This window comes from Lepisosteus oculatus, chromosome 7, assembly GCF_040954835.1.
Source record: "Lepisosteus oculatus isolate fLepOcu1 chromosome 7, fLepOcu1.hap2, whole genome shotgun sequence".
NCBI lineage: Eukaryota > Metazoa > Chordata > Actinopteri > Semionotiformes > Lepisosteidae > Lepisosteus > Lepisosteus oculatus.
The window spans coordinates 16,396,072-16,423,951 of NC_090702.1; the positions used below are offsets into that span (position 1 = coordinate 16,396,072).

At 36.0% G+C, this 27,880-nt stretch overlaps 1 protein-coding gene across 2 annotated transcripts; it reads left to right on the forward strand.

Moving 5' to 3' along the window:
- The first annotated feature begins 818 nt into the window (after window positions 1–818).
- On the forward strand, window positions 819–27,509 carry dcn (decorin). Of its 2 annotated transcripts, none has more exons than XM_015352880.2 (8): window positions 819–1,071; window positions 14,410–14,655; window positions 16,527–16,639; window positions 18,139–18,352; window positions 19,465–19,578; window positions 19,898–19,991; window positions 25,452–25,590; window positions 25,893–27,509. In XM_015352880.2, exons 2-8 carry the CDS (start codon window positions 14,451–14,453, stop codon window positions 26,091–26,093), a joined length of 1,080 nt encoding a protein of 359 aa, XP_015208366.1. In that variant the 5' UTR covers window positions 819–1,071; window positions 14,410–14,450; the 3' UTR covers window positions 26,094–27,509. The 2 variants fall into 2 exon arrangements, with proteins under 2 accessions (XP_015208366.1, XP_015208367.1); XM_015352881.2 differs by lacking the exon at window positions 819–1,071 and adding an exon at window positions 1,111–1,215.
- Window positions 27,510–27,880: the final 371 nt, after the last annotated feature.

The following is a 27,880-nucleotide window of genomic DNA, read 5'->3' on the forward strand; positions in this document are numbered from 1 at the left end:
TTATTATAGATTGCCTTTGATAGTTTTTGGTGCCTGATATTATATTATATTTTATGTTTTCTAGAAATTAAAAAAAATTGAAAGGCTGATATATTTTTAAGTTCAGATAATGAAGTGACATTTGGGAATGTGCTGTGATGTTTCAGTCGCAAGTAACGCAAATCACAAATGGGTATAATAGAATTACTGTATTATTATAATTAAAGTAATTTCTTTTCCATTATCTGAATTAGTTTATTATCAACTTCTTATATGAAGTATAAGAACTAGATTGAATCTATAAATTAAGTAGAACTTGTAAAAATGTTTTAGTCCTGTTGAAATAGTAAGACTTTTAAATGAAATCTGGATCCTTTTACTATATTAATGTTAATTGCTCCTCTTAATCTAAACTTTATAGAATAAAAAAAAAACAATTATTGTAGGAAGTTAGCCAGGAGAAGACATTCAAATGAAATGCATCAGTATCTAAGGTTATATAATTACAATCTGTGAAAAGCTTTCCATACCAAAACCTGTCTTCTCTACTGAAGAAAGATGTAGCTGCTCTTATTCAATAGTTTAAACCAAAATAAACACAAAATAAAGTTAAGGGGGGAGCAGTCTTTTGTAAATGCTCACTGGGAGAAAAAAAAATGCTTATGGAGTCTGTTCTGAAGCACAGCAGCCTGGGATCTGCACAAGAATTAATTCCCCCAGCAAGGAGGGAAAGAAAACGTTGATAAAGTGTTCTTGGCTTTAACGTAGAAGACGTATCATTACCATATGATGTAGTGTGGGTGTCAGCCTGTGTTGTGTTCATTGACTGAGACTGGCCTCTTTTTTTCTTGTGGTTCCAATTGCTTTGGAAAAGAAGCACAGAGGGAGTTATCTACCAATTGTCATCCATTGAAAAAGGACTAACGGGACCCTCCCTTTCTCTGCCCCCACCTCCTCTTCCAGCTCCACACACCTGCATTGCTTTGGCTGAACACTTTTTTAGTGCAATTACGCCTCGGCCTTGAGAGCTGCACTTCAAAAACCCCCACTGGATTTGGGAAAAAAACACCCCCAAAAAACAAAAGAATACAGGTATGGTTTCTTGCAGTCAAAAAACATGTTAGGAAGGAGCAGGACTCACCATGCATAGGGTTTTTGGAATGCTGGTAAAACTGTAACTTCTTGCACAGAAAGAGAAGGAGAGCTTGCTCTGTTCCTTGTACAGGGAAAAAAGAGGTAGGATGAGATTTAAATAATGGAGCTGCTGCTTTGTTCTAATGTTCTGTGTTAGATTTGTGAAATGTTAATTGTGTGCAGATTTTAAAAACATTTTATTCAAGCACAACCACAGCATTGCAACAAAAGTAAATTATAAAGTAAGAAAATGGTTTATAGGTTTTTGAAAAGAGTGTTATAGATTTTTTTGTGCTTTTTTGTGAAAGGTTGTAGTTAAAGAAAGGAGAATACTTGGCTGTTTCGTGTTCCGAAGTTTGTTACAAATGCTAATCATAATCTCATGAGCTAGTATCATATTCCAGTGATCACCTGGTATGTAGAACCCAAGAGGTGGGGTGTTTCCCCTGGAACTGCTTAGGTTGTCAAAAGTTCAGCAAAATGAATTATCTCACTTCAGAGTTATCTGTAATATGTTTTTCTAGACGTGCTTTACTTGTGTTAACAAATGTGAGGCTTGAATATGCTGTTTTTATTATTTATTTCTGGCTTACAGTTATGTGAATAGACAAAAGGAAGCCAAATAGATATAGATATTGTATAAATCAATATTTGAATAAGTGGATGGTTTGTATTTTTTTATATAAAAGTTATTTTCTTAGTATTGGCTACTAGTATTGTATTGATGGAAAGCCTTTTACAGTTTTAATTGTTGTTTTTTTTCATGTATGCTTTTGGGATCTTTAAACTTGCTTTTTTAAATAATCCTTTTTTTGTCATTGTTAGAAATGCTGAATTAGGTGTGTCTCATTCATCCAATTATGCATCCTTTTTCTTGTCTCAATGTGAATAGTTTCCTTTCCCTTTTTTTACAGCTTCACTCCCCTAAATTGTTATGCCCCCAAGCAACCAAAAATAAAAGGAGCAGCTGCTTTGAAGTAAATGAAAAATACCTGGCACTGGTGCCACATTTAATCCTTTAATAAGACAGCTTCCTTTTATTAAAGTGTGCCAGGAAGATAATTTCCTTTTTGAACACAATAATAGTTTTCTCCAATAAGAGATGCATGCAGCACAACATTGGAATTAAGCAAAGCTCCCTCCATATGTGATCTGGCAGCACATGAGTTACATCTGGAAGGTGACTGTTTTGTGGAAACAAACTGCATAGCTCTGACCATTAATTAATCTGTACTTTAGCCAGAAAAAACAGCAGAAAAATGTAAGATGTCTTGCTGAAATAACAACAATTGATCAAACTGAGTGCATTGTCATAAGGGCTTATTTTATAATAAGGTCAATGAGCACAGAAAACAAAATAACTTGAGTTTTGTCTGCATCTACGTATTATTGACTCCAACAGCCTTAGCTTAAGAGTCAAGTACAAGTCTATTTAATTCACCTTTGTAAAATCATAGCCCTGTAGTTTTTAATGTTCAATTTAATACAGAGTTGGCTACTACATACTGTTTTTCATAATGCAATGAAAAGCCTTAATATCAATGTAGAACTCTTAATAGACCTTAAATAAGCTTAAATTCAAACATCTGTTAGTCATTGCTGTTCAGTCTTCACTCATTCTTAACACAAAAAGGTTATTTTAAAACTAATAGTAATATACAGTACATTTTATGTTTTGTGATATGCTGATCAGTTGTACTGAGGCAATGCCCCTGTTCCAACAACTGACCACCCCATCTGAAATCTTATTTCCAATGTCCATTTAACAGCCTTTCTCGCTGACTGACTGGGGGAATATCACATTGCACATTCATAGAAACCATAGCTCCACCATGAATTATAAGCCAAGGGCTATGTGTTAAAAAGATTACAGAGATACTATATCATGAAAACAGTTACTTTTTTTGTTTAAATGTTTTATTTCACTCTGTATTACACTTCAGATATTGTTAGAAATATGTTCATACCAAACACAGCAGTTTTAATTCCAACAGATGTTTATTTTCTCTACAGAATGTTTTCCCAGTGGGTGCTGTTGCAACACTCCAACATTCCAATACATTTACATTTGTCATTAAATTATGCTTACTGCATTTCCTGAGTGCTGAGAGTGTGGCTGTGTGATCTGTTTTCATTTTAACTCTTAAGCATACCTTTGGCTTGTTGCCATTTCTTTTCCATGGGGATTTTACTTGGCAGAATGCAGAAAATGTACGCAACATATGGATACACCCAAGCTGACGTACGTGTAGTATGGATACAGAGTGTGGAGCTCAATTACACTGCACAAGTAGTGAATGAACAAGTAGAGGTTATTGTCAGGCTGTGGGAACAAAATGTTGTGCGTATATATCACCTTTTTCAGCTGCCTTGCACTTTTGCTTTTTTTTTTTCATTTTCAGCAAGGGATTACTGCCATATGGAGACTGCCATATCATAAATTACAGCATATCTCCAATACTGGTTGGATGTTTCTCCAGTGAGAAATACAGGAGAAATATATAATGCCATTGATTTTGCTAGATGTCCATGTGGATGTCTGTGGAGATATAGCATCACACATCCAGCAGCAGTATACCTCTATACAGATAAAGAGTTACAAGTAGCAATGAACTGCTTACATGTATGCTAAATGGAGCTGAGATCCAGGGATCATGGTGGTAAACAGTTGGAAGGGTCCTTCTCATGTTCCAAGAACCACTTTGCAATCCCAACTCTGATGTTGAGGTTGAACAACTAGAATAGGCCATCACACACCATGTGGTGTTTCTTATGCAGCTGAAGTACACCACAACATTTACAAATCAATAGAGGAGCAGTTCCATAAACAGCACAACATACCTCAGACCAAGACATTTACACCAGCAGCCTGAAGGGGAAATAAAATGTAAATGTCTCCTCCCCACCTTGCTTTTTTCGTTAGTACTGAGCTTTTTGTGGGCTTTGTATGTTATCAAAGAGAAGGAGTTTTTGGATTGCCACAGCACTTTGAACATCCCATGATGTAAGATCCTAGAATATAGTTGTTATTGACTCTGGCATCTTTTGGATACAAGTGCCTATTTCTTCTTGCAGGGTTTGAAATCAGACATCTCTCCCTTGCAGACTGAATTATAACACAAGAAGAGTTCCATAGCAAAACATTCTGCCCTGATGTGTTTAGTTGAGGTCCAAGGAACTCACCCAGCTATTCCTTGCAAGACGTTCTGATAGCACTATTAAATAGGGTAAGAAAACTAGATTCCCACAATCTTCTAATGAAAAGAAGCATGTACTGCTTTGAACAGATTCAGGGGCAACTATGATCTTCTTCAAATTTGGCAACCAAAACTGGACGTAGTGTTCTAAAAAAAGTTCCTGTATAATTTTAAAATAACTAATATTATGTTGAATTCTGCACTTTTTACATGTGTTTTGTCATTTTGGTGGCCTTGTATATTAAATTATAGAAAGTACATTGTCTGTATGAAGACAGCATGGGTGCACAAAACACCTAATCCTTTTTTAAAAGCAGCTCACTCAATCTGACTAAAACCCATATATACTGTATATTATGTAATACATATTTCTATAACTTGTAAGTCATGATCTCCACTTGCTAAAATAAACACTACTTGCTAGATGTCTGTCCTGTCATGGATTATATGGAAATCTATTTTAAAAATTCTGCTACTAAAGTTTTTTTCAACTTTTTTATGTGCTGTTCTGTCCACTTTGTTTGCAAATTTGTCAGCTGGATAAACCCTGGATGTTACACCAGTCTGGAACAAGACACACACAGAAATGGATATACTTACAGTACAACACATAGTTTGAGTAGGTAGCTGTGTCAGTATTCGTAGGCTGCTGCAAAGGAACAAGTTAAGGTTTATTCTATGCTGAAAAGTGAAGAAAAGAAACACAATGTTTCGTCTGTGGAGCCTTCTTCAGGTGTCACACTTGTTCCTACTCACAATAGGGCCAATTAACCTACCAGTATGGCTGTGGACTTTGAGAGAAAGCCAGAGCACCCAGAGGAAATCCAAGCAAACACAGCAAGAACATAAAAACATCACATAGATAGCACCTCAGGTGCTTAATTGAGCCCAGGGCCCCAGTGTTGTGAGACAACAATGCTAACCAATGTTCCATCATCCCACCCTGTTAGAATCTACATAATGTATGTAAATCAGAAAATGCAGTGGCTTAAAAATAGATCTCCATGTTACTCTACTAATTACCTCATTTCAGTTAGATTTATTTCACTATATTTTAAATCTTAAATATCTATTGTATTAATTTTCCAATTGCTAATTACAATTACAGTGTTTTGATTCAAATGGGAGTCCCTACCTGTATATGTGTTTCATTGATGAAAATAGGACAAACCTAGAAGCCATACCAGAGCTAACATTACAGTTCCTGGAATTATGTGCATTGCCCCCATTAATTATGGATCTAAAAGTTTAATGTGGGTGTTACCTCCCCATTCTAGGGCATGGGAATTAAAATGCATTTTAGACATGGGCTAGATATGTGCAATGTCCTACCAAATGGTCCCAGGATCCAGCTAATAACAATCTCATAAAGCTCACACACAACTTGCTCTTGTCTAAAGTGTTGCTGAAGGTTCGTTGGAAGGTTCAACTGTGGTTCAATGTCATGCCGAGAGATTCTGTGGCAGCTTTGTGCTCAACATGCTCAGTGCAGAATGTCACATTAAACTTATAATTGTCAACCTTATTGTCCAAATGGAAGAACCACTGTTCTTATGGGATCTGAACTGAGGTTCCACCTTTGAAAGCACTCATTATTAAGCCATTATTGAGATGTATTTGATTAGAATATGATTGATACAGTGGTGGTTTATGTATTGTATTGAATATATATATACTGTATATATTTAGATATACAGTATACATTTTCTAGATATTGAGTGTGGCATGGCTTGTTCAGAAGTTAAATAATGCAGAGCCAAAATTGAGCCTTATGGAAAACCAGAACTGAAAGTTCTTTGCATAGTGACTTGAACTTAAAAACAGTGATTATGAATCATAGCCAGCTGCTATATCACCCTGCAACTCACAACTGGCAACCCACTGAAGCTAAGCAGCTGTGAGCCTGGCTAGTAACTGGATGGGAGACCTCATGGAAAAGCTAAGATTGCTGCTGGAAGAAGTGTTAGTTGGAGTAGGAAGCACTCATTCTGCAGTCAGTTTGGGTACTGTAAAAATACTGAAAGGGTATTTTTTCTGAAATACTGGAAAAACACCATCCTTCCCAGATGAGACGTAAAACTGAAGTCCTGACTCTCCATGGTCATTAAAAATCCCAGGGCGTTTCTCAAAAAAGAACAGGAGTGTTAACCACGGTGTCCTGGCCAAATTTCCCCCTGGCCTATACCAATAATGGGCTCCTAATAATCCCCATCTATGAATTGGCTTCATCACTTCTCTTCCCCACTGGTAGCCAAGGCAAACAAATCCAAAGGGAGTCCGTAGGGAAGTCCAGGGTGAGCAAAAGTCCATAGCCAGGTAATCCTTCCATAACAGACGAGACAAAAGTTAAAAGTTAGAGCGGGATCTGGTGAAGGGTCGGGGAAATAAAAGGGTAACGGGGCCAGGCTCTCCAAACCCCGGACCAAGATGGTCAGGACGCCATTTTGAAGCCTATGCCATTAGCCACTCCTGGACTCGCTGGTAGGGAAGCTTCCGGGCGTCCATCTTCCAAAGCTAAGCCCAGATTGTTAGGAGCATCTGGCTTTTATAGGAAGGGGCTGGAACAGGAGGCAGGTGCAAAGAATGAACAGAAACAATAAAGAGCCGGAGAGCCCTTAAGAGGAGGGACTTACGATCGTGACATATATAAGTGTAAGGAATTATTATAGCCAGTATTGTCATGGGATAAATATTATAAATGGATTAAACTGCAAAGTTTCAAGGAGGCCCTTCCTCCCACCATATCATAGGCAGAACACAGTCGCTGTCTGGAAACCTGTTTCAGGTTGGGTACACAAGGCTTCTACTTGGTAACTGCAGCTCCTGTCTTGGCAAAATGTATCTTGCTGTTTAGGAAGGAGACTCTCAATAATGTTGCACTTTCTAAAGACGTGCATATTTCTATGACTTTAAACACTGTGTAAAGAAATGGGACGATAGTTAACAGGGACACCCACAGGTTTACTGATCTTAGGAATTGCTATGTCAAGGCTTTGTGTTATTCTTCAGACACTTTCCCAGTACTGTGCACTTCTGATATTAGCTTTGCAAGCCCTGCACTTTCTCATTATCCTGGTTCTTGAGAAACTTAGGAGGGACCTCAACACTTATTTTTCAATACATTTGCTATTCTTTCTTTATCACTTTCTATAAAGCCATTGCTCTCCTTTACATTATTTACTGATATAGCACTTACATGTCCTTTTAAATGATAATTTACATTGCACCGTATTCAGTTTGTCTGGGTCCGGTTCCCTTTTAAAGACATTTTAAAGTGATTAAATCCTAATGTTGTTCTTAATTGAGTCACTATATCAAGTAGATCACCACTTTCTTCTCACTTCAAGTTGTTAAAAATTGGTATCAGATAAATAGAGAATTTATCTTGCGCCTCTAGCATCATTCTTTCTGAAATATAAATATCAATTCTCTAGTGATTTCTTACATATCAGACCCCTTTGTACGATTGAAAAGAAGAAAGGTCTGTGTTGATGTTTTTGTATTTACAAAACACGCCTGTATATTTGCAGATATTTGAATAAGTGCATTGGCCATTAATCTGATATCCATTCAGTGAAACACCAAAGGCACATACTGTACAGCAACATCCACCCTTTTTTCTCACCTATACAAACTTTAAATAAAAATTACACTAGGGAGAATGTTTGGTTTGCAAATACTGGATTATCAAGTCCTTATTAGGCAAAATATATAGAAATAAATAAATAGAATAAAATCAAATAAAAATCATCAATAAAATCATTGGTGGTAATAGCAATTTGGAAAAAAAACAATAGTAATATTATGTAGAATTTTACTTAACTATAAATTCTAAAAATTCTAAACTTTATCTTACACTTTTACATAAAAAATAATTACTTATAGTATAATCAGCTTTATAGCCCAAATTATTTTAACTCATTGAAACCTTATATACAGTACACTTTAAAGTTTTTCTTTTACAGTATATTATATATAAACACAGATATGATGCATACTGTGGTATTTGAAATAATGCCAGACTACCTGAATAAGTAGTTTTGATCTAATATCTTAAGTATATGGTATTTGGATTTGTACAACAGTACATATTTTATTAATTATTTATTTTGATCTTTAAGATGAATAAGACAGGTCAGTGTCTTCCTCTTATTTGAAACCCTTTTAGGTTCAACTAGTATGTCTTGAAAACACAGAATTACATCCTGTCCATATGTTTCTATTGTTTCTATCACCCTTTTCTATTGTGGCCATGAAATCAAATGTGTTACTAGTTCTGTCAGTAACAACATGCTTCTGCCAACTTATGCTTGTCCCGGAAGTGATGTTCCAGTGAATCTTGTGTTTTCAGAGTTGATGTAATCAAAAAGATACTCTTCTTTTCTGGTGAAAGTTTACTTTAATTTGGAGTTAATTCTAATTATTTCACATAACGTCAGAAGGCACATAAATCCTAAAATATTTTCTTCTAATCTGGTGATTTTTTACCACTAACACAAAATGTAACATGACAGGAAACAGTAACTTTTACACTTACTTAAAAAGATTTTCAAGGTTTATAAAAACTGATGAAGCTATGCTGTAACCATATAAAAGTTTTCACTCTAAAGCTTGTTTTAATTTAATCACATTATAAATATTTGAAATTATGTTGGATAGTTTTCTGTTGCAATCATTTGAGATAAATATATTTTCACCTTTGACATCTTTTCCATAATGATACAATGGAATGTTTAACATTTTAATCTATTGAGTTGATTTTTTCAAATTAATTTCTAACTTGCTAATTGTAAATTACAAGGTTGGTAACTGGTATTAACTTTTGAGTAGAATCTAGAGGCCTTTATCAAACAATTAATGGGCTATGTATTTAAAATTGGTGGAAGGGTTAATGTATTGAATACTTGTACAACTGCACGTTTTCTGGTAAGAAAATATCTGTTCATTGCATGTCACGTTAGTCATGAATAAAATACAGGTAAAATTCCTTTTTAACTCTCAAGTCATGATTTCTTAGTGAGTAGACTATGTTGACCTTCAGACCAGACTGCTGGCAGCCTTCTATTTTAGATATGCCCTGGTGAGAGCTGTTAATCTTCTATATACTGTAGTACAGATCAGACCAGGATTTGAAATTTTAAAAATTCTTCTGGAATTGTTTCCATTTATGATCATTAGACTTCAGAAATCAGGTTTACAAAGGACTCAAGGTGCTTAATCAGACAATTTGAATTGTATACAGTATTTTGCAGAATATTATTATCTGGAGAAATAAATGTATCACACAATAGTGTATTTTACTTAGAATAATATTTTGTGGTAATTATTTGTTATACAGATGGTAATTTAATGAATGAGTAGATTAAAAGAAGCTAAATTACTAAAAATTGTCTTTATAAGCTAATACAAAAAGCAAAACCAAATAGTCAAATGTCAACACAGTGAATTTAATTGAAAAATGTATTTGTGAGTGGGCATTTTTATCTTTTTCCCCATTGCAAGTTTGAAAGATTTCATAGCGTTCATATGCACGTGTCTGGTGAACTGCAGTTGAGGCTATCATCACTGATGATGGTGTCTCAAAAAACACTATAAAATTTATTCTTGATTGTTTTTGATCTTCATGTGCTGAAAATCCTTTTCTGCCTGTTGCATCCAGAGGCCTTTAAAAATGTCTAAAAAAGGTAAATTCTAAATGAAAGGATACAGAAAATAATTATTGACACTCCCTGATAATTTGAACATGTGTTACAGCAAAGCAGTGATGACTTCTTTTCAAAATGATGTCTGTCATATTTCTGTTTACTTAAATGTGTCTACCTAGTTATCTCCTGTCAATACAGTGTAAAATAATCCTTGCATAACTGAATAAAGCAGCTTATGTGGCAGCAACATTGATTGCACCCTATAATTTCAATGCATGGCGAAAGTAGGGTTTTATGGATTATACATACAGATAATGAAAAGGTACACTATGTCCTGAACTCAGCAGAGAATATACAATCATACTGATGGAAAATACTGTATATTGTATAGTCTGAAACAACATACAGTTTATATACTGTCTAGTATTTATTGGCTACTTGCTGTGCCATTTTGTTCTCACATCAGCGCCTGACCTACAGTAGGTTGTGATGTGCAGGCACTTATTCTCTTCGCTATCTCATCCCACTTGTGTTTCTTCTCGCTGTTCTCGCTGCTGCATGCCTTAGTCAACAACAACACTCTGTTGTTGTCAGTCTCATCTAAAAGAAGAACAAGCTCTTTAGAAAAGTGTGGTTTTCTTCTCTGGCATGTGACCGTCATTTCTTTTGCGTTCGTCTTAGAAACGATAGGTGTCCGAATGTGTGCCTATTTAGATGCTTCAATTAATCGGTAATTAAATTATGGTGTCATGTTTACTTTCTAATACTTTTCGCAACATTATTTCATCCCACTGAAGGACCAAGGATGACACAATATATTGAAAGTATTGTCAATTAATTGTTCTTCAATCAACTTGTGATGCTTTTTGCTAAGCGACTTTAGGGGCAGGACTAACAAAGAAGTACTTTATATTCGCTCGTAAAATGACCCATTAAGAGGGGTTTGGGGAAAACATTAGAAAAAGTAGCACGTACGTTACGTATGTACATCATAAAGTTACTCGTTAATCTCTAAGACTCATCATTTTCGGGAAACTCACCCCAGATTGTCAGAATGGATTTTAGTAATTTTAGCTTCATACAGTAGTTTAACATCCATTGCATATCATAAAAGATTCCTATGAATTGGACTATCTGGTCGTCCCCATATTTTTATTCCCATAAAAGTAACTTGTAAGCAGGAAAATAATAGTACTGTCAGATTCAGTGATATACAGTATGAAAAGACATTCTGTACTACTACTACCAGCACATTTTTAATCCTTCAAGATGACATAGTTTGCTGGCAGTAAATCAAGCATGAAGATCTGTACTATCTATGAATGTGGGTTTAAGAACACTCGAAAAACCTATTATATTGTAGCGTTTACAGGTTCTTTTCAGAACAAAAGAACAGTGGAAACATGATTAACAAACCAAGCGCTAGCTTTATTCATGAACAACCACACAAAACCAAACACAGGATATACATGCACATGAGGAGACTGACGGAACACGTACACATCATTAGGGTGGTAATTACTTAACAACACACTATACTTTTACAAGACTACACAGGGCACTAGAACTACTAGGACATTATTTACACAGGTAGGGTCAGCCGCTGGTCATCGTGCTGACCCTCAGACTCTCCCCGGCTACCACTCCCAGCATGCCCAGCGGTACTACAAGCGCCTAGGGGCGCTTCCTCCTCACCACCAGGCGAGGGCGTTACAATATGACAGCTCATATGCAAATATGTCTGAACTGTCATACAATAGGTTCTGAACTGTTGATTTCCTGAAAACTGCAAATGGATAACAGAGATTAAAAAGGTTTTATTGTGAAATCACTCAAACACATTAATAGCCTGTTAGAATGAGACTTTATCTAACATGGTGGCAAATGATAACCTTATTGAGCTGCTTTAATTAATTTAATTTGTTTTAATAAACTCTCCTTCTCAAGAGGGATGTTTAATATAAAGGGAAAGTGAAATCTAATTTTCCCGTTTGAGGCTATTTACTACATAGGAAAATTCATGATATCTGAGGCATATACTGTACACATGGGAAAGTTCCTCATGCAAAAAAGTAAGCATGATCAAAGAACTAATCTTATCTAATGTTAGATTTAAGATATATAGGTAAATAATCAGATTATGCAATTCATACAGAAAATGGGGAAATATGTTCTGAGGGTTATTACAATGGAGCTAATGCTATCCATTTTTTATCAGTATCATTTATTCAAACATGCTCAAGATGCATGCATGCTCAAGGTTTCTATGGGGAAGATACAGTAGGTTACAGTTAATGACAGCAAGAAACAAATAATAAAATATGATGATTTCCAATTTATTCAGACCCATGAACTCAACATTTGGTGGAACCAAATTGTTGCAGGAATTACAGTACACTTGTCTTTACCAACTTTGTTCTCTGGTTTGGAATAATGTTTCCCCTTTTGTGAGGGAAATTAGCTCAAGGTCCCTCAAGTTGCTTAGGAATCACTTATAGATATCAGCTTTTGAGTCTTTCTAAAGATTTGTAATAAGATTTATGTCAGGACTTGCTCATGGACATTTAATTTCTCGTACTTAAGCTACTCCAGTGTAAGTTTGACCTTGTGCTTTGGATCATTCTCCTACTCTAAGGTGGATTTTTGACCAAATTGTAGGTCTGAAGCAGGTTTTCCTTTAAGATTTGCTAGTACTGTGCTCCACTTAATAATAATTATAATAATTGCTGGACACTCCACTCAAAGTGCTTTACAGGTAATGGGGACTCCCCTCCACCACCACCAATGTGCAGCATCCACCTCATGAATGACAAGCTTTCCAGTCCCTGCAGATGTGAGGCAGAACTGGTGCTCCCAGCACCATACTTGATAGCAGGGATAGAGCTGACTGGGTTGTTGGATATGTTGTTTGTGTTAAAATGTACATTTAGTATTTCGATTAAATAGTTCCAATTTTGTTTTGTCAGATGAGAAAAAACACATTTTGTGATAATTTTGCATTATCACTTAAATACTTTCAATGCAGGATTGGCAATGTTGTTTTTTTTCAGTAGTAGCTTTTTTCTTGATACTCTGGCATATAAGCCAGCTTTGCCTCATGGAGATTTTCGCCCACCTCAACCATTGAACTCTGTGAACTTTTTCAAAGTCTCTGTTGGATTCACAGTTGAATCCCTAACCAGTTTCCTCCTTGCCCAGCTGCTTAGTTTGGAGGAAGAGTCTGATATAGTTATAGTCTGGGTACTACATACACCTTTTTATTAATGATGACTTCACTGTGTTCAAAATTCTTTGAATTTTTTTAGTGCTCTTTACAATCTTCAACATTTTCCAATTAGTTGTTTTGAAAGTTCATTAGACTTTATGGTTGAATCTTTGCTTGAAATTCACAACCTTCCTGAAAGACTTTCAGAAGTAGATTTATTTGATTTAAAACCATGAAAATTACTTTTATTGCAGATAGTGCCCACTATATGAATATTCAGCTTTTGACCGAATAATGAACGAGTGGATTACTAGTACAAAAGAAATGGAAAAACAAATAAACTTCTAGAGTGGATATTAAGACAGAATTCTGAATTCTAAAGAAAATTAATGGAGACTAAAATTGAGAGAATCACTCCAACATTGCAAATACTGTACATCATGAATTAGTTTGGAGAAAGTTAATATTTTTGTGGAGATTAACAATATTTGTTATTAAGATAGTGATGTTTTAGTGCTTTACAAAAACATACATTTCGAGTTGGAACTGCAGAGTAAAAACCTGTAGCAAATATATTCCTATCAGGTAGAGTTATCTACCTGCCAGCAGCCATATCACTCTGAAACTCACAACTGGCAGCCCACTGAAGCTAAACAGGTGTGAGCCTGGTCAGTACCTGGACCTCCTGGGAAAAACTAAGGTTGGTGCTGGAAAAGGTGTTAGTGAGGCCAGCAGGGGGTGCTCACCCTGCGGTCAATGTGGGTCCTAGTGCCCCAGTGTAGTGACAGGAATAGTATACTGTAAAAAGCACTGTCCTTTGGATGAGACGTAAAACTGAGGTCCTGACTCTCTGTGGTCATTAAAAATCCCAGGGCGTTTCATAAAAAGAGTAGGGGTGTAACTCTTGCGTCCTGGCCAAATTTCCCATTGGCCTTTACCAATCATGGCCTCCTAATAATCACCATCTATGAATTGGCTTCATTACTCTGTTCTCCTTCCCACTAGTAGCGGATGTGTGGTGAGCGTAGTAGTATTATTAACTCTTAATAGGTAGTGACCACAGTCTCAGGACCATAGCCTCTCAGAAAGGCTGTCTTGCAATATCACAAAAAGCAAAAAATGTCAACCAAAAAACATTAGGTATATTAGAACGGAGAACTGAATCCAAAACTCCGATAGACATACTGTTTGTTATCATTTTGTTGTATACAGGTGTAAATATTAATGTTATATACTGTTTTTTTTGCAGATATCATTCTAGGCCTAATCAACATCTGCATTGACAGAAACATGAAATCAGCGTGTCTTTCTCTGCTATTGGTCACAGTTTGCTGGGCTCTGCCCTTCCGTCAGTCAGGTTTTCTTGATTTCATGTTTGAAGATGGCTCTGGAGATATCACCCCAACTCCAACTCTTGATATGCAACCACCTGCTGGACCAGTTTGTCCCTTCAGATGTCAGTGCCACCTTCGGGTTATCCAGTGCTCTGACTTAGGTAAGCTAGTCATAGAAGAATATTAATTTTTGATACCATTCTGTTAAAAATATATACAATACTTGTAAATTCTATATATAAATGTATGTATATGTTATATACTCCAGTGCTCTGAAAAATTGATGTTCTACAATGATACAGTATGGATAGTTATCACAATGAAACTACACCGAATTTTGCAGATCTGTGAGTTCATTTAAAGATTGAATATCCATGTTAAAAGAGCCTTCATTGTCTAAAATGGAAATTGCTCAACTATTCAACATGGTGGCAAAAATCCTAATTAAGATGGAATAAGGGAGTAATTTGAATTTGTTTACTTTACTGTCTTAAATTGCTGAGAAAACAGCAATCTCATGGATAAGAATGTGTCTGTTGGAAACCCTCCTCTTTTGCAAGGAATGAGCTAGGGAGCTGCCTTCAGATTGATGGTGGAGTGAAGGGAAGGACGCAAAATGATAATGCATTAGTGGGTATGCTAGAATCATGACACTTATATATACAGTAGATGAGCAGAAAAGCAGTAATGTAGGCTAGGTTGACTCCCCCCTGATCTTTCATTTAAAACTCCATTAAGTCCTATTTCTGGAGCTTTGTGATTTAGCAAAATGTAAGTGTGGTAAATTTAGTTATTTATGGGTTTTATGTCTATCAGTTTACTATCTACAAACCTTTCACTATTCACAGAGAATATCTGTCCAATCAATTTTAAATGTATTTTATTTTGGTGGTACAGGAGCACACGGGTTAGCATCATTGCCTCAAAGCATTGAAGCCCTGGGTTCAATTCCGGACCTGGGGTGCTATCTGTGTGCAGTATGTTCACAATCCAAACACATACAGGGACAAATAAATTCCACACAGATAGCACCCCAGGTCCAGAATTGAACGCAGCACCCCAGCGCAGCAAGGCAGCAATACGGCAATGCAAAACAAAGATGTCACCGTGCATTATATATTTTTTCTATTAAATAAAACAAATTTATCCTGTTATTGTTATTGTTTTCCTCCTCTTTCATGTAAGTCTGCCAGATTGCTATTTAGTAATTTGTTTATTTGTATAAACAACAAACACAGTACAACATTCTCTATCTATGGCTGGCAACAGGGAAAATATTTTTTTTCTGATTGTGTTTTCAAAAAGCATAGCTATTATAAGAAAAAGTGAAACAGTTCATACAGCTCTTATACACTTAAAAAACAGGGGTGGGGTTTGAGGTTGGAACTGGGTATTAAGCTAGGGAGCTGCAAAAGTTAGGAAGTTCCATTACCACACATGAGTCATGCTGCAGGATCAAAGAATATAGTTCCCAGGGGCAGCTCTGAATTAGACAATCTTAGACAATGCTGTCTTCTATGCACCTCAGCACAAATCTTTTCTACAGACCTTCTAGATTGTGTTTATTGTCTAAGGGCGGGAGGGCTGCCACTGCATTTTTTCAGTCAGAAGGCCAATGAAATCAGCCCAAGTGTTCAAGGCCTCATTTCAGTTTTCAGGAATGATCTAATTCAAGTTATATTTTAAAGGACAGTAAAAACAAATACCAAAAGGAAATTAGCAGCTTTTTCTTTTATTTTTTAATACTGGGAAAGCCTATAGTATCTCATTCTACACATTTGAAAACCAAAATATTTACTCCAGTCACTTCTATAAAACCATAACTTTAGTTTTTTAATTTATTTTTACACATCATAAAGCATTTTGCGGGCATTTTTTTATTTCCATGTGTGCCACTGGATGAAAGTATCTACCTGTCTCCATCCAAAACTTTTAAGATCTCTTAATCTCTCTGTTTTACTCATATGTGAGCATGTAAGGCACATTTGGTAATATCAGCCTATGTTTTAACTTATTGTTTTATTTTCTGTAGGTCTGAAAAATGTACCAGAAGATATTCCTTCGGATACATCTCTCTTAGACTTGCAGAACAACAAAATCACAGAAATCAAAGAGAATGATTTCAAGAATCTAAAGTCTCTGCATGTAAGTATTGCCTGTAAGCGTTTTGACTTGCTTTCTGTACTCTGTAACAAATGGTATCATTGGCATGGCAACTGGGATGAAAAGGAGCAAAGGACACTGAAATGTACTGAAGTTGCATTTCACTGCCTGTTAGCCAGTGAGTTACTTAGCTGGTCATTGAAGACACAGAGATGAATGGACCAAATTAAGAGTGGACACACCAGAAGGTTGTAAATATAATACTTTATATTGACCTTTTTATGTTTTTTGTGTGTGTGCGTTTTGGCATAAAGTGCAATACCCAACAGGTGAACCTATAAGAACTCCATAAATGAGCTTTGTGTTCTCTTTTCCTTTACATCGTTATACCTCCTGTGCCTACTAGTAATCAAACTCTTATAAACATAAGCTGACCAACACTTAAAATACTTAATGGTACGCAAAAGGAGTGGTGGATTCTAACCAATCCTAGTCCTGTGGCATTTCAACCATTGGTTAAACATAACCTAATTTTCCTGTCTGGCCAGGTGATTGGATGACTGTGGTGTACAGTATATACAGGAAGCTCATTTAGCATTCCTGTTCCCCCAAAGTCACAAGAAGTATAATTGATTCTTCATTAAAGTGTATAAGTCTTTAATTTTTTCCCTTATACCTGTCCATCTTGCCCCGCATACCTTGTCTAAGAGCATGGGTGCTCCCCTCTGCAGCTGCCAGGCATAAGGATTCTTTCTAGATGAATGACTGAGTTTTGCCCCGTCCACAAAGTTTCACAATCAAACTGGAGAAGAACCACCTACTACCAGAGCAGTGGACTATACTCCTGCTTCTACACCTGAAGTCCCATATCTTCAAAACCCCCTAATGCCCCAACAAGATAACTTCTGTTATGATGTGCCTTTCCCATTTTAGTCTGAGGAGAGTGCTAATTACACTATCTGAGTCTGATGATATAGTAGCTCCCACACTGGCCCTACTCCTATGTCTGCTCCCAAAGCACCCAATGCATGACAAACATGGCTGTGCTATACTCTGGCTGGAATGCTCTCTTGTCCAGAGAAGGCCCCATAGCTTTGGAGTGACATGTTTATTTGTGCTTGCTTTGGAAAGACAGATGTAGATTTCTTTTTTACCTTGCAAGAGTCCAATCACTGCTGTCTGGTTCTCAATCAATTATACAATATATCTCCAAAGCTATGTGGAGAAAGTCGAAAGAAAGCAGGTGCAAGTCAATATGTTGAGAGATTGGTCCTGGTTTGCATAGATTTCCATATCTGATGCACAGAAATCTGAGTCTTGGACATAATTATGCCAATATTTACATCCATCTTAAAGAAGCATTTTATGGGAATGTTTGAGAAAGATATTAAGAAATTTTATTAATGGATTGTTTACTGGTCACTTTTAAAGGTGACTATATTAAAATGTCAAATCACTGCATTTAGATAAAGTTAAATAAGAGATATTAAGATAACTACTTACAAGCTAATGTGTTTTTGCATTCTATGTGTTCATCCAAGGCACTGATTCTTGTCAACAACAAGATCACCATTATTCATCCCAAAGCCTTCGTGCCTCTTATGAAACTGCAGCGCCTCTACCTCTCAAAGAACTTGCTGAAAGACATGCCAGTCAACATGCCCAAGAACTTGCAGGAGCTGCGTATTCATGAAAATGCAATCACCAGAATAAAGAGATCATCATTCGAAGGAATGGTCAACGTTATTGTTATGGGTAAATAAGTATATGAAATGCAACTACTCGAGCAAGTATTAAAACTGAAAAGGAATAATGACATCTAAGAATCAGCTTTGTGAATGTTTATTCAGTATTTTAAGTATAATAGTTTCGACTTAACCTATTTGGTTAAGGGAAAGCACCCTGATAGGACAAGGAGGTTCAGACCCCCATTCAGAGAGAGGAGTTAATCAAACTGCAAAGCTGAAGATGGGATGGAAGTGGGATTTATGGGACAAACTGAGAAAAATACATGTTTTTGTGAGATACATTACATATAGCTATCATCAGTTATGAATATGATTTAGTTGAGTTAAATCGAATAGTTTGTCATTATTTCTCCAGAACAAATGTTAATAACTTACATTTAAAAAAAATAACTCTCAAATCTCTTAATTATCCATCATTAAAGATTGTTTTTTAGTATGTGTTAACTGTGAGAGTGGTTTTCTAAAATACTCTTCAGTTTGTATGCTTTCTGAAGTTTGAGTTTTTTCATGTTACTTCAGAACTGGCTTAGTCCCAAGCATGAGAGAATTTTTCCATCTAAAGAGCAGAGCATCAGAGTTCCAACATCAAAAACTGATGCCTAGTTTTACTTTAACAAACAAGGAAAGCACTATTGACAAAGATTATAAGACATTTTATATAGTGTAATATATTTGGGGAGGAGTAAACTTAATGGTAACATAAATGTTGCCCTTGAGAATACAATTATTTTGATAATACAAGGTATTTACAAGAGAGATCATAAGAAGTAGTAGAGATATGGAGGAAGGCTTTCCTCAAACACATTTAACTGATTTACCTCATATTACTGTACATTCTGAGGAAATTTACATTTATTTATAGTGAACGACTTAGATTAGATGAGACCTATAGATTAGCATGTGAATTCTGCATACAAAGAAAATATGCACAATTCTGTTTTATGGAATAAATATGATCAATATAAGTCTTTAAAATAATTCTGAATATTGTACAACCAACCAAAAAGAAACACTGAAGTCCTCATGAAAACTGAAACTGAAGGACAAAATCAATTTTTTTAAAATCTTATTGAACGTTTACTGAGATGTATGTTGTTGTTTTGTTTTTCCTGTATACAGAGCTTGGCTCTAATCCACTGAAGAGTGGAGGAATAGAAAATAATGCTTTCCTGGATCTCAAAAGGCTGTCATACATCCGTATATCAGATACCAACATCACCTCTCTTCCTAAAGGTATAAAGATTAATACATCTTCATGGTATACTTTGACCTACTTGAGATTTACAAATGCTGTACGTATAGTAATTAGAGCACAGTATTAAAAACTACCATATGTTTATATTAGAAATCAAAGTTTGAGGTGTTTTATGATCTTGTTTTGTCTTTTTGGATATTAAATATATTTATTGACATTTTTAGGAATAAGCAAAAGTATTGTATTACCATCGGCATATGATAAAAGTGTATAATGTTTTATTTATCAACGTACAGCATCCTGTACATTATTTTCCTATTTTATACAGGTATGTTAATATTTTGCCTTTCGTCTTAGGTCTTCCTAGTTCCCTGTCTGAACTCCATCTGGATGGCAATAAAATCTCTAAAGTAGATGCTGACACTCTAAAGGGACTCAAAAATCTGGCTAAGTAATAATATATTCTTGAAACTGCATGCTTTTGAGTACTCATTTCACCCATTTCAGTAATGAAATCATTTGTAAAATAAATATGAGACAAGAGTTTGATACAAATATGCCACCATTTGAGTCTTCAATTTCTAATTGTATGTGCTGAAGTGAACTGTAAAAGAACAAGACTACTCCTAAATTCACCTTAACCTAAACTTCACCTAAACACAAAATATTATTTTTTAAGCAAACATCTACAGAATGTGACTTTCTTAATTGAAGTACAGAAAATGTGAACTTTACAGATTCTTACTACTTTGTGTAAATAGATATTTTTAAAATATTTGCTCAGTTATAACTAAAAAATAAAGAAAAATGAAAAAAAACATGAAATGGATTATTATAAAAAAATTTAGAACATAAGTTTGAAAAAAAGAGGAGGAAATTTGTCCCATCTGTTTTGTTAAGTTTGTCAATGCCCTTGAGTTTTTTAAACACTTGGATCCCTGTTCAGGATTAAAAACACTCTATTTGCCTGTCAGTAAAGGTCATTCCTTCATGCACTGGGTGTATCTGGTTTCTATTAACTGAACTTATTAAAAAGCTGGAATATGTTTACATGTTGTATCTTGCTGATAAAAAATGTAGACAATATTCTAAATAAAAGTCGTGCTACTATCATTGAGTAGCTTGAGCATAACATCCCGTGTTTGAATGAAATTATACTATTTTAACTATTTATTCTAGCATTACTTGTATTGGTTACCCACATTGCCTAGAAGGTTTAAATTATGTGTTAATGTAAAAAAATAATAATTCATAAATAGCTTCTTGGTTCATTGTTGAACCAGGTTTGTAGTTTTTGTATTTTTACTACTTACATGGACAATTGTACACTTGTTTAAATTAAATATTTTCCATTATTTTCCCATTCTCAAATTTGATTTAATTCTTTGTCAGTTTTTAATTGTATTCACTCAATCCTTGTAGTTGACATCATTTATTAAATTCATATATCAATCATTGATATGGCTTTTAAAATGAAAGTTCCAGAGGGACGACAACAGCCAATTTCAATCAGACTCAGCTGTCAGTAATTTATAATCAATCTTCATGTCATTTCCTCACTTAAACATTAGAAATACTACATAGAAACACTACAAGTGAAGCTCTTCTCTCCCTCGCTTACTTCTTTTGCATGGTCACTGCTATGAATCTTATGTACCTGTTTCACTGACACTGCAGCCTCTGCTCTTTCACAATGGATTTTCAAATTTTCTGCTCTGATGAACAGCTTTTTTCTCAGACCAGATATAAAACAAGTTTTTGAGCCTAGTCCACAACTGCTACACTGTCTAGGTCCATTGCTTCCGAACTTCAGCATGCTTCAATGCGTGGTTCTCAGTGTCAAGCATCTATGCCTCAATATGAATTAAGATCTGTAGCAGCCGTTCCATCAGATTCAAAACATCAATCCTCTTAACCATCTCCAGCTAATTCTCCAGCAAATCCCAGCTGCTCCAGTCAAACACAGCCTTGCCGTAAAATTTGCAAATCTTCTACTCTCAATTTCAAAACTTCTCCTGCTATCAGAAATTGGGACATAGCAGGACTTCAACAAATTCTTCACAGACATGAAATTCCATTTAAAAGAAATTATTGAAATAAGGAACTGTGCCTTTCCACGATTCACAATGAACAAGTCCCAGTCTTCCAACAAACCTCTGTGGCTCCTGATGATGTTACTTATGATGCTACAGCCCAGTCGGCCACAAGGACCTTCAAGCTGCCTGTGCCTCCATGTACTTAGTCCCTCTGTGTGTCTAGTACATCTACAGTACCTCTTCAATTTTAGAGTTTTCTTTCTCTCAGTTAGACCAACCTGTGTTGTTTCTTGTAATTTTCTCCCTGCTCAGTCTTTTTCAAGGTCTCAAACTCCTCAGCCCCAGGTCCTTCTGGCATCCGAAATTTGGCTCCACCATTATAAGTGGTACAAAAAATCTCTCCTGTCCCCTGTCATCCAAAATAGCTCAGTGGAAGCCCCCTTTCCTCAGCCTATCAGTTCTATTACAGTTTCTCTCACGTGCACCCCACCCTTCAATTTCTCAATTCTCTCATCCAATGTCCTTGATACAGCCAGCAATTTCCCAATTTCCAATGACCTCTCTTGCAGCTCCCATATACAAGTTTCTCCTTCCTTACAATCACTACTATCTCTGCTTATGAGATGTTTATTTCACCTCCTGTTTCCCTCTCTCTCAAACAGCAAATCTGCTTAGGTGCAGATGTCATACTCCACTGACCTCTTCCAAGGCAAAACTGTAGACTGTGGTGTTCTTTCCACCACACTTAAATCTCCTGACCCACATTCCTTTTCCAACCTCACAATTTCTGAATTCTGCTTTCAGTTTCATTATTTTCAGAGATATCATGTGTTCAGTATTTCCAAACTGTCCCCAAGAATGGGAAGATTACATATATATTATATTGGATCTATCCATCAATTTCAGGGGTTCACCTTTTTTCTGAATACCTGAATACCATAAACAATTTTCTGCCGGAGTTGCAGCCCGTTAGCTCCAGTGGAACCAACAGTCTTACTGGCGATCCTGGATACTGACCTTTACTCTTATATTTTCACTCATGTTACAGCATTATCCTGCACCATTTGCTCTTCACAATCCCATTCTACAAACCTCTGCCCTACAGCTGTCACCAAGATTGTCTCCCATCCTTTTACCTTTTCCCCCCTCAATCTCTCTCTGTTAAGCAACAAGTCTTCTTTAAACCAAACCACGTCGGAGATATTTATGTCACGTCCTCTGCAGCCAGAGGGTGCTCCTACTCTGTCCTGTCCCTAGTTTCCTGTGCTTTGCTGCCCTTCCAGTGTCTCTCTCTCTGGGGCTATTTATTTCTGAGTAACTCATTCACCTTCGCTCAACATTGACATTTGGATGTCCTTAGACCCACCTAGCACTAGGTCACCACACATCCGGTGCCTGAGGGCATTGGTTTCTATACGACTCCTGAACTGCTGAGCCCGGGCTAAACCCCCGGTCCGCTGCTATGCATATGGGTCTTTTTCCGCTCTCCTGCCATTCCACGGTTTGTTCCTTCTGACATCCGTGACAATTTACCATTGTCATATTTTGTTAGGTAGAGGACATCTAGTCTGTAACAACATTTTGTTTATCTTCTTGCCAGTTTCTTCACATTTACGGTTTCTGCTGTGAAGCTCATGCTCGCTTTGTGGGTCCCCTTCATTCTTTTGCTACCCCCTCTGCATCATGTACCCCAAATAACCACTGATTCATCTCACTACTGCAATTAGCCCAAGCTGGCTTCTGAATTTATCCATTCTGGATTTAGTCATTGTTTACTCGGTGGCCTTTCATTTGTTTTTATCCTGGCCTGTCTATCCTCTCCACTGCTCCTTTTACTTGCAAAAACTTGTGAGTGACCTCCAACCTCAAGTCCATTGACACCTTTCTTGATTGGCCCTTTTGTTTCACCTCCTTTTCCCACTTACCATATCAGCTTTATTGCAATCACAATTCTTAAATATTCTGGTCTGATAATTGACCTGTCTACCCCCCGTAATTCTTTTGTACCAAGCATCAACACCCAATTCCCTTCATATTGGCACCATTGATCATGCCATTTCGCTTATTAAGAAAGCAGGAGAAGGAGCTATATTTAAGATTTTCTTCAGATTGTCCTCCATCCTTATTAAATTTAAGCTTTGTTATGTGCTGACGAATGTTAAGAGTTCACTTAAATGGATGTGTTAACTGATTTTTTTCACAGCCTTTGAGGATTTTTGAATACTTGAATCAGATATTTTAATAAGATTTTCTTTTAAATTAAAAACATATGGCTATTTTAGCCTTTTAGAGCAAGACATTCCTTTTAGCTCAGGAATAACATTGGCCACTCTTCTCTAAACAGATTTCAGATGTCTTATTTGTGGTAAGAAAAAATGGTGACCAAAATTGAATACGCTATTATAGTTGAGATCTTATTTGTACATAATAAAATGTCTTTCTTTAAATTATGCACTATTAAATATATATCCCAACTCCTGTTAGCTTTTCAATGTATCATAACATTGCACAAGGTTTAAAATACTAAAAAAAAACTTTTACTGTATGAACCTGCTTGCTGTATCTTTGATGAATTTTCTTCTTGATTTGTTTAGTAATATGTTGTTTACTTATGTAAAAATATATTTTTCTCATATTATTTTACACTACAGTTCAACTTAACCTGTACTAATAATGTTTTTTGTGCCTTTTTTGCATTCCTGCATTGTTTAAAAGGTGAAAATGATGTGCCAGTTTAAACACCTGTATCTTTATTCATAGGTAGCTTCTTCAAGTTTAGAGTTTCCCTCTTTTATTTTTGTATATTGCGTGTTTCCATCTCTGCATGCAACACTGTGCACTTGTCCACCTTAAATATCATCAGCCATATGTAAATGAAAAATCCTTCATGGATATTCATGCATGACCTTCTTAACAGTATGTACTAATTGAAAGATGACTTGAAAAGTCCACAGCACAAAATGTTCTGTTTGCACTTGCTCTGTGGTTGTCGAATTTAGTGCTTTTTGTGAATGTAAGTACAAATGTAAGTGTGGCTTTTTGTGTAAAGTGACATTTTTATTGTCACTTCTTGGTATTTATAAGATTTCTAAGGTGGCTTTGTCAGCTTTGGTTTTGTTTTCAACTGAAAATTGGACAGTCTTCATATCAGTCTTTGTTGATGTGCATTATCTATGGAGGATCATGTAACTTTCAGCATGAGCAATTATAACACAAAAATACATCAGATATAATGCCTTTTGAACATCAAAGAACATAACTGAACTATGTGGATATTTTAATAAAGTTCATAAACTAACAGATAGAGCCTAATTGAGCTTTAAACAAAAGCTAGGGAGGAGGACAATCCTAACCTCACCCATTTCAGCTCACCTAAGAATAAAGCATAACTATGAAGTATAAGGTATCCATAGTACCTTTCCAGAGTTTGGCACTGTATATTCCTCCCTACACTCCACAATCTCCCTGCAACTCTTTAGCTCGTTCCACTTTGGTGGAATTTTGGTCTATTGATGTCTCAGATAAGCAGGTTAAGTCAAAAGCCAATACACAAAATTGAATTACTTTTATTATTCTGTCTTGATTAAAAATAATGTTAGAAATGACACAAAGGTCATTTTATCAATGTATACTGAGAGGCATGAAAAACAAGACAAATGCTAATGGCTTCAGTAGTGATTCATTGCATGTTTAGAGCCTCACAGTATGAAGCAGATTATAAAAAGCACATGTCTCTACATATGTAAAATGTGTGCATATTTTTACTCTGACTCTGATGTTCCTATACTTTTGGACTTTTTATATAAAAGATTACCAGTTCCCATTCCTCTTGATCTAATTTAAACTTTTATCTTTGATTTACTCCTTTTCTTTAGACTTGGTCTGAGTTTCAATGAGATCACAACTGTTGAGAATGGATCCCTTGCTAACATCCCCCACTTGAGAGAACTGCACCTGGACAATAACCTCCTCACCCATGTTCCCCCCGGCCTACCAGAACACAAATATATTCAGGTAAAATACAAGACAAAGAGAAGGTCTGGCTTTGAATGAAGAATACAAATCTATTGATGTTGGTTTATGATTTTGGTTTAAAATAAGTCAATCAGGAATTTCAAGCTTGTCATGTAAAGGATTGGGGCACATGCAAAGCACCTCTAGCAAAAATAAAGACTTGGAAGGAGCAGGCTAAAGTTTAATTTCATTAGGGCCCAACTATAAGTAATTTCAAAATTGTTTCCAAACTATTAGGTCCATATTTTTATCTTTTCTTACATATCGTATTTTGCCCATTGGGGTTTTGTCTTGTTTTGTAGGTTATCTATCTCCATAATAACAAGATTGCTGCAGTAGGAACAGAAGATTTCTGCCCTCCAGGTTACAACACGAAGAAAGCCATGTACTCTGGCATCAGCCTTTTCAGCAACCCTGTGCCTTACTGGGAGGTCCAACCCGTCACCTTCCGTTGTGTCTTTGATCGCTCTGCCATCCAGCTGGGAAATTACAGGAAGAAATAAATAAAGCCTCTCATTAATCTCTGTTCTGCCCCACCCCTAAATCCCAGTCCTCTAGTTTTTTTTTAAAGAGAATCCACATTCGATATCATACTTTTACATTACAAAATTAGAACCTGGCTTACAGCTATAAACATCAATGAAGAAGATTGTGAAAAGAAAATGCAAAAATAATATGACAACTTGCAACACAAATCCAACCCTTTGTCTTCCAGCTAAAGAACCAGATCAATAAAACAAAGAAACAAAAAAATACAGCAGGTACTCGTGCCAGGTTGCAGTATCCCTGAAAAAACTAGTCAGCTGTCCTGCTGAGCAGGCTGCTAAAGGGTTAATCTGTGTCTAAAGGTACCCTTAACTAAAGGTGGTATACTTAATCTAGTATTTTATTATCATTATAGTACTAGTATACTTGAAGTGTATCACTGAGTTACAGAGTACAGAGTAGTGTACTACTTTTCATTTTGTAGATGAGAGAAGTAGAAAGGTTTTATTCTTCCAAATTTCAGTATTTCTTTTCTCTGCTTGCGTTTGTGTTTTTTTCTTGATTTTTTTTACCCGCTTTTTATTTTTCAGAGAACTTTTAGCACATTTACAAATGGCCATTGTAATGTCATTTAAACCAAATCTAAAATAATTGCAGTTTTTAAAGCTATAGAGTAAACAACATATTCATAGCCAATGACGCATCATCCCAAAAAAAGTAAAACTATAAGCATGCCTTTGTATTTTTCAGCAAAACATGACTGATGGACTGCAGAGTTGATCATTTTTAATGTTGGGAGCAGAAAGGTGGCTCATCTCACCCACCATTCTCATGTTTGAATGTTCTATGTATAGATACTGTATATACAACCTGTATAAACCCCTTCTTGCTTTCAAGCACTTACAGTAGTTCAAGACTTAATATATCATCAATAAAAGTGAGCTGTGTGGGTTTTGAGTGGTTCCATTTCAGGAGTCCTGAGCCAAATACAAATTATAGAAAACAATAGATTCACAAACATGTCTATGATCCATAATGAAGACAAGTGTTAGGCTTAACATACAGTAGCTGTTATTTTCTACATATATTTCTACATATGTTTTATCTTTTTGTAAAAGATGACAACATAGCTAATCACAGAGACATTTAAAAAGAGAGTTTACAGTAATGAGCTCTCTTCATCATTAGGCTTTTATTTTTCAAATGAATTGTCAGAATTTCTAAGATTTCATTATAGATGCTGTAATAGCTTCTGGGAACTGAGCTCATGCCAACACACTCATCCTGATCATTCAGTATTCAGACCAAAGTTTTATAGGGGAAAGAACAAAACCATCATTCTAACATCCAGTGCACAGTGTTTTAAGGTTACTAACCCAATTCAACATTAAAATTTATCGTTAACAGAATAAATGAATAGTCTTTATCACAAACATTTTTCTGTCTTTTTATATTTTTGTTGAATATGAAATGGCACAGTGGTTAGCATTGGTGTCGTGCAGTACTGGGGCCCTGAGTTCAATTCCGGACCCACAGTGCTATCTGTGCAGAACTTGTATTATCTCCTCATGTTCATGTGGGTTTTTGCCATATTATCAGGTTTCCTTCCATAGCCTAAAGTCTTACTGACAGGTTGATTAGCTTCATGGAAAACTAGCACTTGCATACGTGTCTGTGTTTGCATCTGTGTGTGGCCTGTGATGGATTGGCGTCCCATCCAAGATGTATCCCACCTTGCACCTGTTGTTCCACCTCCAGCTCCCCACTGTATTAGATGAAGTGATTGAAATCCAGTCTTTCTATC

Coding starts and splice junctions, on each gene's coding strand:
- dcn (XM_015352880.2), top strand. CDS start 14,451: ATGAAATCAGCGTGTCTTTCTCTGCTATTGGTCACAGTTTGCTGGGCT. Junction 16,640..18,138: donor AGAATCTAAAGTCTCTGCAT/GTAAGTATTGCC, acceptor TGTTCATCCAAG/GCACTGATTCTTGTCAACAA. Junction 19,579..19,897: donor CATCACCTCTCTTCCTAAAG/GTATAAAGATTA, acceptor CTTTCGTCTTAG/GTCTTCCTAGTTCCCTGTCT.